The following is a 14,873-nucleotide window of genomic DNA, read 5'->3' on the forward strand; positions in this document are numbered from 1 at the left end:
TAGCTGTTTCAGAAAAAAGATTACCTGTCTTCAAAGGACCGGGCAGATTCACTCGAGGACAATTGATAATTTGCAGAAGCAGGTTGAGAACCGTGATAAAGTCCTGGACAAGACTAGAAATTTCTACATCAAGTTACACAACGACAAGGTTAGAGAAGAGCACAAGATGAAAAAAGACCTCCAAAAAATGACTGTGCCACTTAAGAAGAATAAGTCATTAGGGACGACCAAGGTTCCCACAGAGAAAACAGCAGTTGACGAAGATGACTGGCAGCAATTATGCAGCCCAGATGACAAAAGGTCATCTATGCAGCCATGCATAGATGAGAGGATTTCATCATGAACACCATGTATGGATTACAGTATCACACATGTGAGGCCATTAGTGGATGGTGGTCTCCCACCAGGTGACATCTAAACTCTAATAAACTTGTAAACCAACTCATATAGAGACATTCTTCATTTTACCTTGCAAGGAATCATATTTGTATCAAATCTATTAAGCAAAACAATAGTAGGCCTATTAGGCAACATAGCGTAATATGGCTGCAATAAAAGGTAGAATAAGTAGTACACCGCAATGATCATCATTGCGGTGTACCCTGCAGAATTTACTCTCTCTTACATTCACTTCCTAAACAAATGCTTAGCTCTTATCCACTGGTGTCATAAAAACACTACAGTTTTTGTCCAAAGGTACCGCTAGAATCAACAATAACTGAATGCTCCTCGTAGCTACTTTACATAGCACTGTAATTTGCTATGAGAAACAGTGGAGGCTGGGTGAGGCCATACCCAATAGAGCTTTCACATTGTTATCTTAACTTATCTTCTTCTCTTTGTAAAAAAATAGAAAATTGGAGGATTTGAGCAGGACCCGTGAAAAAACCGACCACATGCATTCCTGTATTAGGATGCAGAATGCAGATGATACTTCACAATGTCACTAATGCCACATGCTTACATTTTAATTTTACTCTTGAGTATGCTTTATCTGACATACAAATGTTGAGCTTCGACTTATCTTGTCTGCATTAAAACATACAAATACTTGTATTTAGTATCAGATTTGAGCTTTCTTCCTGTTCAATTCTTATTCCATTCTAAAAATTGTTGTATTAATGTGGCAATTAATGTTCTTTTTCCTACTGAAATAGCCTACAATACATCTATTGTTGTCTCATGGCTCGTTTTGATCAAAGTGCAATCCATGTTAGAATTAGCGTTTTAGGATAAGGTAATGAAATGTGTTCAGCTGTGTAGACATCATGATTACTTAGTGCTGACTTGGCTTCAACCAGATTCAAGGTACATCAACACTACACACACTGGCCTCTGGATATATACCAGACCCAATTTTGGCATTTAGTCCTCCAAGGTGTTCCAGAATGTCTTCCAGTAGGTGATCTGTGGTATAGCTGCTTTGTCTGCCTGGATTTGTTCTCATCCACACCTTAAAGGCTAACCTGAAAAATACCTTTCCATGTTTCTCTCCCAGTCCCTACAGACTCAGGGCACTTTGCTTCTTTGGATACAATAAAAAGACATGTTTCTGACATAAACAGTATTAAAAACAGCCTGAAGTGGAAGTTGATTTTTACCCCATATGTGAGAAACACATACTTACTTTCTTCTCAGAAGAGAGTACCTCAGGGCATTAGTGGTGTAGTGGTTAGAGGGTCTCCCCCAAGGCTCAGTTCTCGCAGCAGACCCGATTCAAATCCAATCTGTGGTCGTTCTCTGCATGTCATTATCCTCTATACCCCATTTCAATTATTTCTCTCTGCACTATCAATAAAGCCTTGAAAAAGGAGAGAGTATCTTAGTTATCTAAAAATAGACAAGTAAGTTACATTTTGAATAAGTTAGTAGTTATCGATCTTCTGGGGCATTAGTTGTTTAACATAGAGCACTACAAGCTGCAAAGGCACAACTTTTAAGCAATTCTTGCATCCAGCCTTAGGCATTAGTGAAACTCCTGGGCATCAGGGAAGAGGTGCTAGATCAAATTCTTTCTGTGAAGGAAAAATGTAAAGCATAGTCTTCCCCTATCCAGAGGCACCTCTGATCATGCTTTCCGTATATCCCTCTGATTCAGGGGGTACTACAGATAAATGTTGCCTTCCATTTCCGCCTGTTGAACAAATTACAAAAGTTATCAGAAAGGTTTTGCAGCAGGTTCAAACTAAAATTCCACTTAGACTATTCATTTTTCTATACCCTCTGCTTTGTAGAAACCATCCTCCAGTGATTGTTGTCATCTTTTGACGTGCACTGTTGAACCAATCCAGTGAGAGCTGAGGGTCACAGACCGATGATGTTATCAGGACCACATCATACACAAACAGCAGGGATGAGATCACAGTGAGGATCACATTCCTGAAAATTCAGAGTCTGAGACCGACTTTGAAGAATAGTTATGAATAACCTTGCTTGATATGTAAATTTGGTGAATTCTTTCCACTTATATCTTGATTATAATTTTTTTCATTTTTTATTACATTTATTAAAGAACGAACAAAAAACAAGCAGCACTTTAATTCATAACTGTGATCCAACAAAGGAAAAAGGCAAATATTAACCATGTATGCTGTTTATATTGCGTGTAACTGGGATGAAGTAAATATCTGTTGAGTATTTTAACGTAAAATTGTGTTGAATTAAAAGCACAAACATGCAAGGGTCCACCAGACCCACGAACACTGGCTGAGTAACAAAAATATGAACACAACACAAGGGTTAAGATAGGTTGAACATTTTTAATGGTGTCATGGGTCAAGGGAGAATGATGAATTTCTTGACTGGAGGTGGTTTACAAGTTTAGGGGAGTTTAAATGTCAACTGGTGGGAGACCTTCATCCACTGATGGCTTCCCATGCATGATACTGGAATCCATACAAAGAGGTGATTTCATCTCACATGGGCGAGTAGATGACTTTGGGCTGCCTAGCTGCTGCCAGTCATCTTTGTAAACTGGTGTTTTCTCTTTTTTCCTTTTGTGCTCCTCCCTAATCTTGTCGTTGTGTATATTGATGAAGAAATTTCTAGTCTTGTCCAGGATCTTCTCACGGCCCTCAACCTGCTTCTTCAAATTATCAATTGTCCTTGAATTAACCTGCTGGGTCCTTTCAAGACAAGTAATCTTTTTTCTGAAACATGTAGCCTGATGTTGATATCCAGCCTTGGTGGTTTTGTCCATCTGCACACTCTGTTGGTTATCTACATAGTGGTGCTTGAGGTTAATGATTCTTCTTTTGAGTTTGTTCTGATCATCAATAAACGGCATACATGACTGTAGGTCCTCCTTAAATCTTCTCAGAGTAATTTCCAAGTAAAAGTTCTTCTCTTTTATACGATTTAAGTTAGGCTCAGTGCCCTTGACTTTGTACCTGAGCGAGGTATTGTTTTCGGTGAGGTCCTTATTTATTCTTTTGGTTTTATGTAGCTCTTTTGTTTTTTCTTTTACATCAGATAGGGCCTCATTTAATGTTTCCTCAACATCATTAAGTTCTTCAGACTTTAAATTCAGTTTAGCCATTAACAGAGCGTTGGCATCCTTTTCCATTTTCCAGTTATTTTGCATTTCTGCCTTGCCCTCAATTACTTTAGCTTTTTCCGTTTTTTCGTTTTTAAGATTTGTATCTTTTTCTGCGATTTTTCTTGTTAATGCAGCCACCTTATAAGTTAGGTCCTCCCTATTCTTCAGCTCTGTAATCGTCTTACCTAACTCTTCTATCTTAATTTCAAATTCTTGTCGTAAGTAGACATTTCGTACTCTAGCTTCCTCCTTTGTTTGTATTTCTGCTTCTCCTTGGGCTTTGCTTGCTTCTTTTTCATCTTTGAGCTGTTTTTGTAGGTTCTTCACTTCCCCTTTGAGCTTTTCCTCCATCTCGCAGAGCTCTGTTTTCAGTTTTTCTACCTCGCTTTGATGTTTATGTCTCAGCTCTGTCAATCGACTGTCTGCAATTTCGTAGCTGTGCGCAAGCCTATTCTGAAAGTCCGCTTGTATGTTTAATAACATTTCATCATACTTCTGTTTCTGTTCAGTGCGCATTTTCTCTTTCTCTTCCTGAGTATGAAATAATTCCTGTTTGAGGTTACCCAGTATATTTTCGTACTGTTTAGCCTTTATCTTAAGGTTATTTTCCAAGACACCCCTGCCATGTACATGGTCCTTAATTTTACTCTGAAAAATCTTACATTTTTCCAGTAGTTCATTCTCCCTTTCTATGGCAATATTCAACTCTGCTTTGAGAGCACTGTTTCCATTTTTCAGTTTTTGTATTACCAGACCTTTCCTTTCACAATCCTGTGACCAGAACTGCCGTTGCTTCTTATATTTCTGAACAAGTTTGGATATATTCCACTTAAGTCGTTCCTTTGAATTTTTGTCCATCGTTCAAATTGACTTAAATTAATCTTAAATCAGGTCATCAGGAAACTAAAACAGATACTGTACTGTTTCTGTGTATTAAGTTCAGTCTCTGGAAGTAGTGAGAGTTCCAGTCTCAATCAGTTCTACACGTGGCATGAACATTCCACTCTTTGATGTAAGTTAGACTCCGCCCACACGCAACTCTCTTTGATATAAGTTAGGCTCCGCCCATAAGAACTACAAAAATAAACAAGTGTGTGTGATTGTATCTAATGTGTCAGCCATTAATAAAAACAACTTTCATGTTGCCAAGTTGTGAAAAATATTAATTGAAATGTAAGTTTCTGGAAGTCATTAATAAATGCTCAAGTCTGCATAGTGCTGCCCTTACTCATGAGGTTTTCCCACAGCCCCAAATTTCAAAATAATTCCCATTGGACTGAAAACCCATTGTTCCGATGGTCAATTATTCAGAAAACAAAAACCCATAGTTTCGTAGTGCCGTTATTCTAATTAGTTAAAGGAATACGTCACCCATACGGAACCGGCGTTCTATCATTATAAAATCACTATTATGATATAATGAATCAGGTTTTTCTTCCCTCAGTCTTCCCTAAGTCTTCCCTTGGCCCAGTTGTCCTGCTAATCCTAACCCTTACTGTGATGTCACAAGAAGGAAACTGTAGGGTTAGACAGTGAGACCATAAAACACTCTTTAAGCCTTTTCTCAGGCTAGGATGATCCGATTTAATTTTTTTGTTTGTTTCACATTTACACTAAATAGGATCTCCCAGTTCAATACACTTTCATATTCCAACTGGTGAAGTCGGTCTTTTTTTTATGATTTATATTTTTATTGAGTTTTCAACATCCATTTTGCACAAACATACACAAAAAACAAACAAAACAACTGGATAGCATGTAACTAGACAACCTAATTATAGCCGTGGCCAATGAGAATACATGAAAAAGTTATACAAGAAGTAAAGGAAGAAACATACACACAAATACGGTTGTATTAAGAAAACAGTAATACAAAATAAAAATAAAACAACAAAAAACAACAAGACAAACAGTAATGGTCATGTTAAATCAAATTAAAAAGCACCAAAAAGCACAGCACAAGAAAGGCAGCAATACACATTTAGAAACACTATGATGCTCTATCCTCCATGTAGGCATGATAAAGCCCCCACTTCTGATGGTACTTGTCCACCCTATTAATCAGCCTAAATGACAACATTTCCAATGCAGCTAATTTCCCCAATTGGAGGAACCACAGGGACGATGCAGGTAAAGTAGAGGCTTTCCAATTTGTTATAATGAGTTTTCGTCCTAGCATAAGTGCTGTTTGCACCCATTCAGCGTTAGATGCCGTTAAACCCTGTAATACCATAGGATCCCCCAAGATATACAAATTTGGGGTGAAAGGGATATCATGGCCATTAATTGTTTTAATATAATCGTGGACACTGGACCAGAATGACTGTACCGTGAAGTCGGTCTTTAAAAAGGTGGCCAATTAGTCCGACAGTCCTTTATCCCGAAAAAAAAACATCCGTGGAGTTTTTTACCATTAATATTAGATGTCAATTACTTTACTATTTGATCGACTTTTAAACCGTTTTTAAGTTTGGAAAGTTACATATTGTTGCTTTAAGTGATATGACTTTGCAATTACTCTGTACCCAGCATAAAAGACTCAAAGATACCTGTTTCTAACATTACTCCACCACAGATTTTCTGTAAGTATTTTTGATTTTCTGAAGTCTGAGGCAGTAATGAGCATAAAACACACAACAACATTATTAAGGCTATGTGCTTGAAAACAAGATACCCCGGATAAAAACTTCTCCTCTACACAAAAATAATCACAGTTCACAGCTTTTCTCAAAAGACGAGGAAGAAAAAGTGTCAGTGAGGGAAGAAAGGATGGAGTAGATGGAGGGACAAAAGACTCAAGTAAAGAAATAAATTAATCTTCAGTGTTGTGTGTGTACTGTATGTGTGTAGGGGAGAGTGGCCTAAGTTGTGCCACTTTTTACTCAAAGTGACTTTAAAGTGAGGCCTTGACAGTAAAGTCTCCAACTCAAATATGTACATATATTTCAGGGTGTTGTGCCTCCCTGGCAATAAAAACTTTGGATCTGGAATAAACTGTTGAAGAAATATAGCTTTCGGAAAAAAAGTTGTCTTGTGGCACAACTTGCCCCCGGTGTGGTGTAAGTTGTGCCGTTGGAGAGAATACCATGGGGTGGATTGTGCCATTGATATATATCTCATAAAATGTAATGCAAGACAAATCCATAAGACAAGTACTTATTTAAGGTTTATTTGAAGTAAATAAAGTAAATATTTTACAAAGATGGAAGGACAATTTTCTTAAACAAGGCCTAGCAGATCTAATGGTTTTACCTGCAAAGCTCACAATGACAAAGTCACCATCATCCTCTTTCTGGCCATCTGAACTCTCATCAGTGGTGTCGTTAAGTGGAATGGAGATGTCAGTCTCTTCTGAGCTACTGTAGACAATAACTTTCTGTTGGTGACCAGCGTAAACAGCCATGCCAATGGCACAACTCAGAAATGTACTTTGCACTAGCTGCTCCGCCCTTGTTGAACCAACTGCCACCTGTCATATGCGATTCCCCCTACATTTCTGCCTTTAAATCAAGGCTCAAAACCCATCTGAACACCCTGGTTTTTCCTCCCCATTAACTATCTTACCTCTGCACTACTATCTTAGTTTATATGTGGATGTATGGGCTTTATGTCTTTTATTTTTGTTATTGTTATTTGTTTACCTACTGAATGCACTATGTACAGCACTTTGGACAGTGCAAACTGTTATACATGTGCTTTTATAAATACATTTTTCTTACTTACTTACTTACTTACTTATAACTCACCTAGGCCCTCTGGCACAAATCACCCCAACCCCGGAATTTTGGATAATAAGCATGATGCAGCAGTTTAGGGCTGACATCGTGCTAACTATATAGACACAAAGTGTAGCATACTGAAGAACTAAAACGTGTCAAATGTTTTCAAACGTGTCTATAATTGTTCAGACACAATAATCAAAAAACCTTGATCATGGAAATTTTACTTTTAGAGGCAAAAAACAGTTTTTTGAGCTTAAATGTGCTTATATCTTATTCCATGTTTCTTCCTTCTTTACATGATGAGTTAAATGGATGGCTCTTCTTAAATATGTGGTCACATTTCCAATTTCTTCTATGGTTTTCTAGAAACAAGGGGTGGCACAACTTCCCCACCGGCACAATTTAGGCCACTCTCCCCTACTTATTGTTTCTTTTTTGTCTTTATAAAAAATTAAAACCCCATTAAAATATAAGTTTAAAAAAAAAATAATAATAATTACAGAAAACACATAATGCAAGAGCGAGCCTCTCTTGCTGTGTAGTATACACATGTAGTTTCTTCTATTTCTATAACTATATTTCACATACTCATAAGACTTTTTTCGGCATTAACAGCAACATATCCATCAGCATGATGTTCACATGTACAGTATACATACAAAAGTTCAGTGGTACAAAGACAGCTCCATTGAACAACTTTTATCTTTTTTTGACAGTGGGCATGCTCCCCTCTGGCTTTATTGGCTACTGTCTTTTTTATTCAAACAAAGTCTGCACCTTTTATTTCTTATGGCAATTATGTTACACCAGCCATATATCGATGTGCATAACATCACCTTTTTGATGCTATAGTTTTATTACCAGCACTGTTGTAATTATGAAGAAACCCTGTTCCCTTTCCATGGAGAATGTCCTCTTCATGAGTTGTTTCAGTACTCAGTGGGTGTGCTGCAGAAGTTTGGCATCTGGGGATTTGGTATCGTCCGTCCTCTTTACCACATATGTGTTGTGCGTGCTGAACGTTTTTGATGATGGCTGTTTTTGAAGTTGCATGCAGGAGTCTCTCTCCGTGTTGAGCTCAGTGCTGAGAGCCCTTTTGGTGATGAGTGTGTGGTTTGTTCTGATAGAGGCGTGTGTGTATGTGCTATCACTGCGGTGGTTGCGCGTCATGGTGGCTCTGAAGGTGTTTGTCTGCTGCAGTTCCATCTTGTCCTCCTCCGACACTTTGATGAAGGGACACCAAGCAAATGCGTGACGGAAACCAGAACGAAACCTGCGGCAAAAGAGCAAAATTGGTTTTCTGCCTTGAGTTTAGGAACAGAGATACTTTGGGAGTTCCTGGGTGTCAATATGCCTTTTACCTTTGGTTTAGACAGCAGTAAATGATGGGATTATACATAGTCGAACTCATCGCCAACCAGAATATGGCCAGATACACCTGACGGGAGAAGGAAACATGATGCCCAATGAATAAGTAAGAATCATAAAAATATGCAAGCATGATAACAGTAAAAATAATGAATAAACAAGGGCAGCTGCTGACTTGTTGAATGTAATGTTGTTTATAAATGTCTCTGTTAAAAGATCCCAGTATGAAGTAGATGTGGTAGGGCAACCAGCACAGGGCAAAGGTCACCACCACAACAACCATCATCTTCACCACCTATGACACAGAGAGAAGGGAAAGTGAGCTAATACACACACCACCACACATTGTAGTGGAAGTGATCATTGAGAGGGATTATTTTTGTATGACTTTTTAGGAAAATCCTACTAAGTATACCTTTAATGACAGTAGAAAAATAAAAGCTTGTGACCTTTCTCTTGGCTGTTATCTGGCTGTGGTAATTGTCTGTTGCCTCTCCAGGGATGTGCCCGCCCCACAGTGATCGGCCAACTAAGCTGTAGGTCACCAGCATTACCAGCAGAGGGAGCAAGTAGATAAGCAGTATGACTGCAAACTGGTAACTGCAGAGGGACAGAGATTGAAACTGGTTGAAGAAAATAAAAAGATTCAATCTTGTCCTGCTGTGTCATCATCATTAGTGATATCACTCTTCACACCTTTGAGTCTAGACATTTTTCATTGCATGTCATTTCTAGAGGGATTGACTGTGTATGTGTCTCTTTCTTGCAAAAAATTGTGTTGCTTCACTTTGACCATTTGGCAGTACTTACAAATAAAGCATAATTAGAAAGGGTTTATCAGCTAGAATGATTGAGAAATAACTGCATACTTAATTACGATGATATTATTTCAGTTGAGTGAATTGATAGAATAGAAGAATTGACAAATGTTGTTGTATTGTGATTTTTGGTTTTAAAACGTCAATGGATTATACATTAAACCTTAGTACACTGACCCAACACACTAGCTCATAAAATGGGGGAAAAAAACATAACCCTTTATAAAAGTAATCAAACCTGCAAAATACATGTCAGTAAGTCATTAGTTATTAGATTTTGGTCTGGTGTTTCACATACACAACAGGGCTTGGGAGCTAAAAAGACAAACCAGAGAACACACACTCCATCTATAGATTCTGACTGTTCCATCACATAAAGGTAAGTTATATTAAGGATCTGCCTTGTCGTAAGGCTTTTATGTTTTTTTATGAGTCTTTACCTTAGTTGATGTTTTCCTCCATATTCGTCAGGCCAGTCAACCATGCACACAGTTCTAGGGTAGTAAAATCTTGTCACGCTGTAGTAGCACTGAGGGAAAGCCAGTAAGATTGCTACAATCCAAATCAAGGCAATCACAACCTTTGTAGAGGTTGAAGAGAGGCGGGGCTTCAGAGGGTGGATGATGGCCATGTACCTGAAAGGATTAAAAGGGCTTATTTAGGAATCTGGTGTCGAAATCACAGGAACAGACGTAGAGAAACCAGAGACCTGACTCTATCAATGCTTTTTCATCGTGAGTATGTATGTATCTTTGCCACAGATGGTTTAAAGTCAAGGTCTAATTGCTCATCAATCAAACCATGGAACGTACTTTGAAAATAGTGCCTTTACTGGTGCACAGTGTAATATCGGAATATTTAGTGCCGTCAAGTGGTGAAAGTTATAGATTGCAACGCTCAATTCGTAACCCCTCCCTTTCAAATAATTACAGAAGCACCCAAGGTCGCTCTACAAAGCCAGACATAACAATAAACACATTAGGCAAATAAAGAAGAAGCTACTTGCTAAAGATGGCATCATTCAACACTGCTTTTTTTTTTACTATGTGTTCTGAAATAACTACAGTATACTAGCAGGCCCATTCAATCAAAAACTTGCATTGGAGCAAAGATGAAGAGCTATTTTCTTGATTTATTTACTGCTCATTCTGCCTGCGTCAACAAATGTGGAATAATGATAATGAATAATCGTGGTGGCAACAGAAAGCCATCATGCATCTTGCGCAATGTACTTATGTAAATTTGCTTTACAAGATTACTCAATGGTGTCATTATAATGCCATTAAAACCACATGATTTAACAATGACTATGATTCATTCATTTGAATTATCCAGGGATGACAGTGTGAATGTATTTCAATGGCTATGACAGTGGACCTGTTTAAGATTTTTTTTAATTGTTTTTCTTCTGCACCCCAGAAATTCCTGAATAATGTCTCATTAAGAGAAGAGTCAGCAAATTGGAAAATTATTAAGAGGAATTATCAAGTTATAGGCAGACATTACACCATGGTCTGATCCAGAACTACATTGCAGAATACATATACAGTACATATGAGTTTATTGAGCGCACCTTTTCTATGAAGTGCAATCTATTATAACAGTTATGCAGTACATTGAGTTTATATTCTTCAGTCTCTGTTGACACAGGGTTTAACTCTGTGGTTCTTCATGAAGTCATGTATGTACATTGGTGTACACAAAAGATTACAAACACCTATGCAATGCAATAAACATTTGCTTCATTTATAAACATATGTTGCAGGTTTGCAGTAACTCAGTACATGTATCATGTTATGCACATTTTCAGACTAGGAACAGACTGACCATTCATGCTCCAGTAAGCCTTAATGACATCTGTATCTCCGCTGCTTGTTGACCCAAACCTCCTTCAGGCTGCACTTTCCTCAGTTACAGTCAGTACTGCAGATATCAAGTGAAGCTCAGGTAACTCAATAAATGCTAACTCAACCCTCAATATAACAAAACCCTTACTATCAAAGAAAATGGGGAATGAAATTACATTTATACACCATAATTAAAATCAACAATAAACTTTAATGTATCACATAGTATAGTAATGTATCAGTTAAATTGATCATTTGCTAATACAATTTGGTTACTCACTTCTGAGTTGCCTGTTTTAGTAAGAAGTAATCCATCCCCTTTTGACTTTTTGCATAATGCAGCTCCTAAACGGTAGTCACACCAACACTAACGCAGGGTGTATTTCACCCGATATAATATACCCAATAAAAAATGCTTCTCCTCAAAATATATTCAAGTACAACAATACATGGCAACTAGAGATAATTTACTTTTATTTCCCCCTATACAACGTCTCCGAAAACGGAAAAAATGTATCATGGGCGGACCCTATATAAAGTATCTAAAATTAGTGAAAAATTAGCGAATCGTTAACAAATAATTCCTAAAAAAATTAAAAATAATCGAGCATGGAACTTGTTCTTCGGTCCACCTATTCCTGGGACATGTGAGCCTTGTCTGGTGAAGGCACATTTTGCCTTCATCACTGACTTCAGTGAAAAAGAAATAAAAATGCAAAAAATTTCATTTTTTGAAAGGGGAAATATGTACAGTGCTGTGTGAAAGTTTGTGAACCCCTTGAGCCTTTTGGAATTTTATTTATTTTAACCATTATTAATACATTTTTTTATCAATACCAGCATTTTTTTATGAAATAACAGATGTTTGTTTATCAATTCAACATTTTTCTTTTCCAGAAATCAGTTGTTAAAACAGATAAAACAAATTATTTGACAAATGTTGTATCTGCAAAAGTTTGTGAACCCTGAGCTGCATTGCTTAAATGGAGCAGGTAAACACAATCTGATGGGCCGAATTGAGTGATGAAATGGACCAATGTAGTGAGAGATCTTTAGGAAAGAAATTTGGCGGCACTAGATAAAACAAAGATAAAACCAGGTCAGTTTAGGCTCACCAAAGTGAACCCATACAGGTCAGACATGCTAAAAGGGAAAACAATCTCAGAGGATCTCAGGAATAGAGTTGTGATGCTGCACATTTGTCTGGGGACAGCTATAAATTAATTCAAAAAAAGTTTGAGCTCCATCGGTCCACCATGAGGCAAATCATCTACAAATGGAGAGCTTTACGAGTGACAGAACATCTGCCTAGAAGTAGACTTCCTTCAAAAATATCCATAAGCACCACAATAAAAGTTTTTTTTAAGTTAAAAGCCAACCCAAACATTACATCTAGTGATTTGCAGACCTCTCTTGCAGCATCTGGGACAGATGTGCATGGTTCCACAATAAGGAGAAAACTCAGTCAACATGGCTTTCATGGGAGGGTTGCTGAAGAAGCCTCTGCTCTCAAAAAAGAACAAAACTGCTTGTCACAACTTTGCCAGAGAGCACCTGGAGATACCTGAAGTCTTATTCTGTGGACAGATTAGTCCAAAATTTAACTGTTTGGTCATAACCAAAACCGCCATGTTTGGGCAAAAACGCAACTCTGCCTACCACCAGGAGAACCTTCTCCCAAGTGAAGAATGGTGGTGGCAAATGGTCTGCAAATCTCCAGATGTAATGTTTGGGTTGGCTTTTACCTGAAAAATCCCTTTTCTTGTGGCACTTGAGGATATTGTTGAAGGAAGTCCACTTCTAGGCAGATGTTAAGTCACTCTTAAAGCTCTCCATTTGTAGATGATTTTCCTCACGGTGGACCGATGGAGCTCAAACTTTTTTATATGAATTTATAGCTGTCCCCAGACAAATGTGCAACATGAAACCTCTATTCCTGAGATCCTCTGAGATTTTTCCCCCTTTGTTTGAGCATGTCTGACCTGTATGGGTTCAGTTTTGTGGGCCTAAACTGACCTGGTTTTATCTTTGTTTTATCTAGTGCCGCCCAATTTCTTCCCTAAAGATCTCTCATTACAGTGGTCTATTTCATCACTCAATTTGGCCCACCTGATTGTGTTTACCTTGCTCGATTTAAGCAATGCAGCTCAGGGTTCACAAACTTTTGCACTTACAACATTTGTCAAATAATTTGTTTTATCTGTTTTAATAATTTATTTCTGGAAAAGAAAAATGTTGAATTGATAAACAAACATCTGTTATTTCAAATAAAAAATACTGGTATTGATAAAAATGAATTAATAATGGTTAAAATAAATAAAATTCCAAAAGGCTCAAGGGGTTCACAAACTTCCACACATCACTGTATATAGCCTATGTATTTATTAAATATTATCAATAAATACAAATCTTTGGTCATATAAATTCCCTTTGACATTACCACTAAGTTATATGTACTCATAAAAATTACACCAAATAAGTATTACATGCAAATTCCAGGATTTACCTTAGCGTACATACAGTCTCCATACGGTTGCATTGGAAAACACACTACAGTATATTTAGCTATACACCATCACTAACCCCGGGTGAAATTCACCCGAACACCTGTAGAAAAAAAACAGGGATGGGAGCATGGAACCAATTCTACTTTCTAAGACGTCATTGAGCAGCTTGAAGGCACTGAAGGACCCAGGCAACTCAAACACCAGCAGCACAATGGAAATCATGAAAACACAATTCGACGGGTGAAATTCACCTGGGGTTAGTGTTCTAGGAGGAGGTGAGGGTCATCCCAGGATCAAATGTGTGGCACAAAACAGTTTCATATACTTTTAAACAGCAGTTTGAATGAGAATATTGGCTTCACGTACTGTAATACATTCTACTTTGAGATACACAACACAGTTCCAATTAGACTTAACATATAGTCTGCACAGTTTGTAAGAGAGCTTTCCTACCTGTCCACGGCGATGGCAGCCATGGAGTATATTGATGAAAACATGGCCGTGATGGGGAAGAAGTTCTGAAAGCGGCAGTAGCCCAGACCAAAGTACCAGTCATTGTGAAGGGCGTAGACAAAGTTAAACAGGGTGTTGAAGGTTGCCATGGAAACATCAGAGAAGGCCAGGTTGACGATGAAGTAGTTGGTGACAGTCCTCATGCGCCTGTGAGCCAGAATGATCCAGATGACTGTGACGTTCCCAGTGACGGACACCAGGATGATGAGGGAGTAGGCTATAGCCCACAGAGCCACCTGGGAGAGGGGAAGGTACCATTTGTTTTTGTTTTTACTAGTGGTTTAAGAAAACAATTCTAATAGGCCTACTACTAGTGCACTCTCTCATTAATGGTGTCCAACTTTATTCAGTTTTTCATCAGTTACTCCATAACACCCCACTAAGTGATTTCAACCAGTATCATTTCCCACTGCTTTCTCCTATACCTGCCAGTCAGGCTGCTGGAACTGATTCCCAATGGTCTCGTTTCCGTCCTCCAGCCAGTCGTCGGTCACTGATGACGGCAATGAAGTGGCCTCCATGTCTCGTTCTATGTGTTGAATAGGACTATTCATGTCCAT

General features: G+C 38.1%; 1 protein-coding gene across 1 annotated transcript; it reads right to left on the reverse strand.

Moving 5' to 3' along the window:
- Window positions 1-8,196: 8,196 nt before the first annotated feature.
- tacr2 (tachykinin receptor 2) lies at window positions 8,197-14,873 on the reverse strand (the record flags this gene model as incomplete). Its single annotated transcript, XM_080028240.1, has 7 exons — window positions 8,197-8,533; window positions 8,622-8,698; window positions 8,804-8,923; window positions 9,078-9,228; window positions 9,887-10,081; window positions 14,254-14,549; window positions 14,739-14,873. 7 exons carry the CDS (start codon window positions 14,871-14,873, stop codon window positions 8,197-8,199), a joined length of 1,311 nt encoding a protein of 436 aa, XP_079884366.1.

Source organism: Ammodytes marinus, assembly GCF_949987685.1.
Source record: "Ammodytes marinus genome assembly, chromosome: 1".
In the NCBI taxonomy this organism is placed as follows: domain Eukaryota; kingdom Metazoa; phylum Chordata; class Actinopteri; order Uranoscopiformes; family Ammodytidae; genus Ammodytes; species Ammodytes marinus.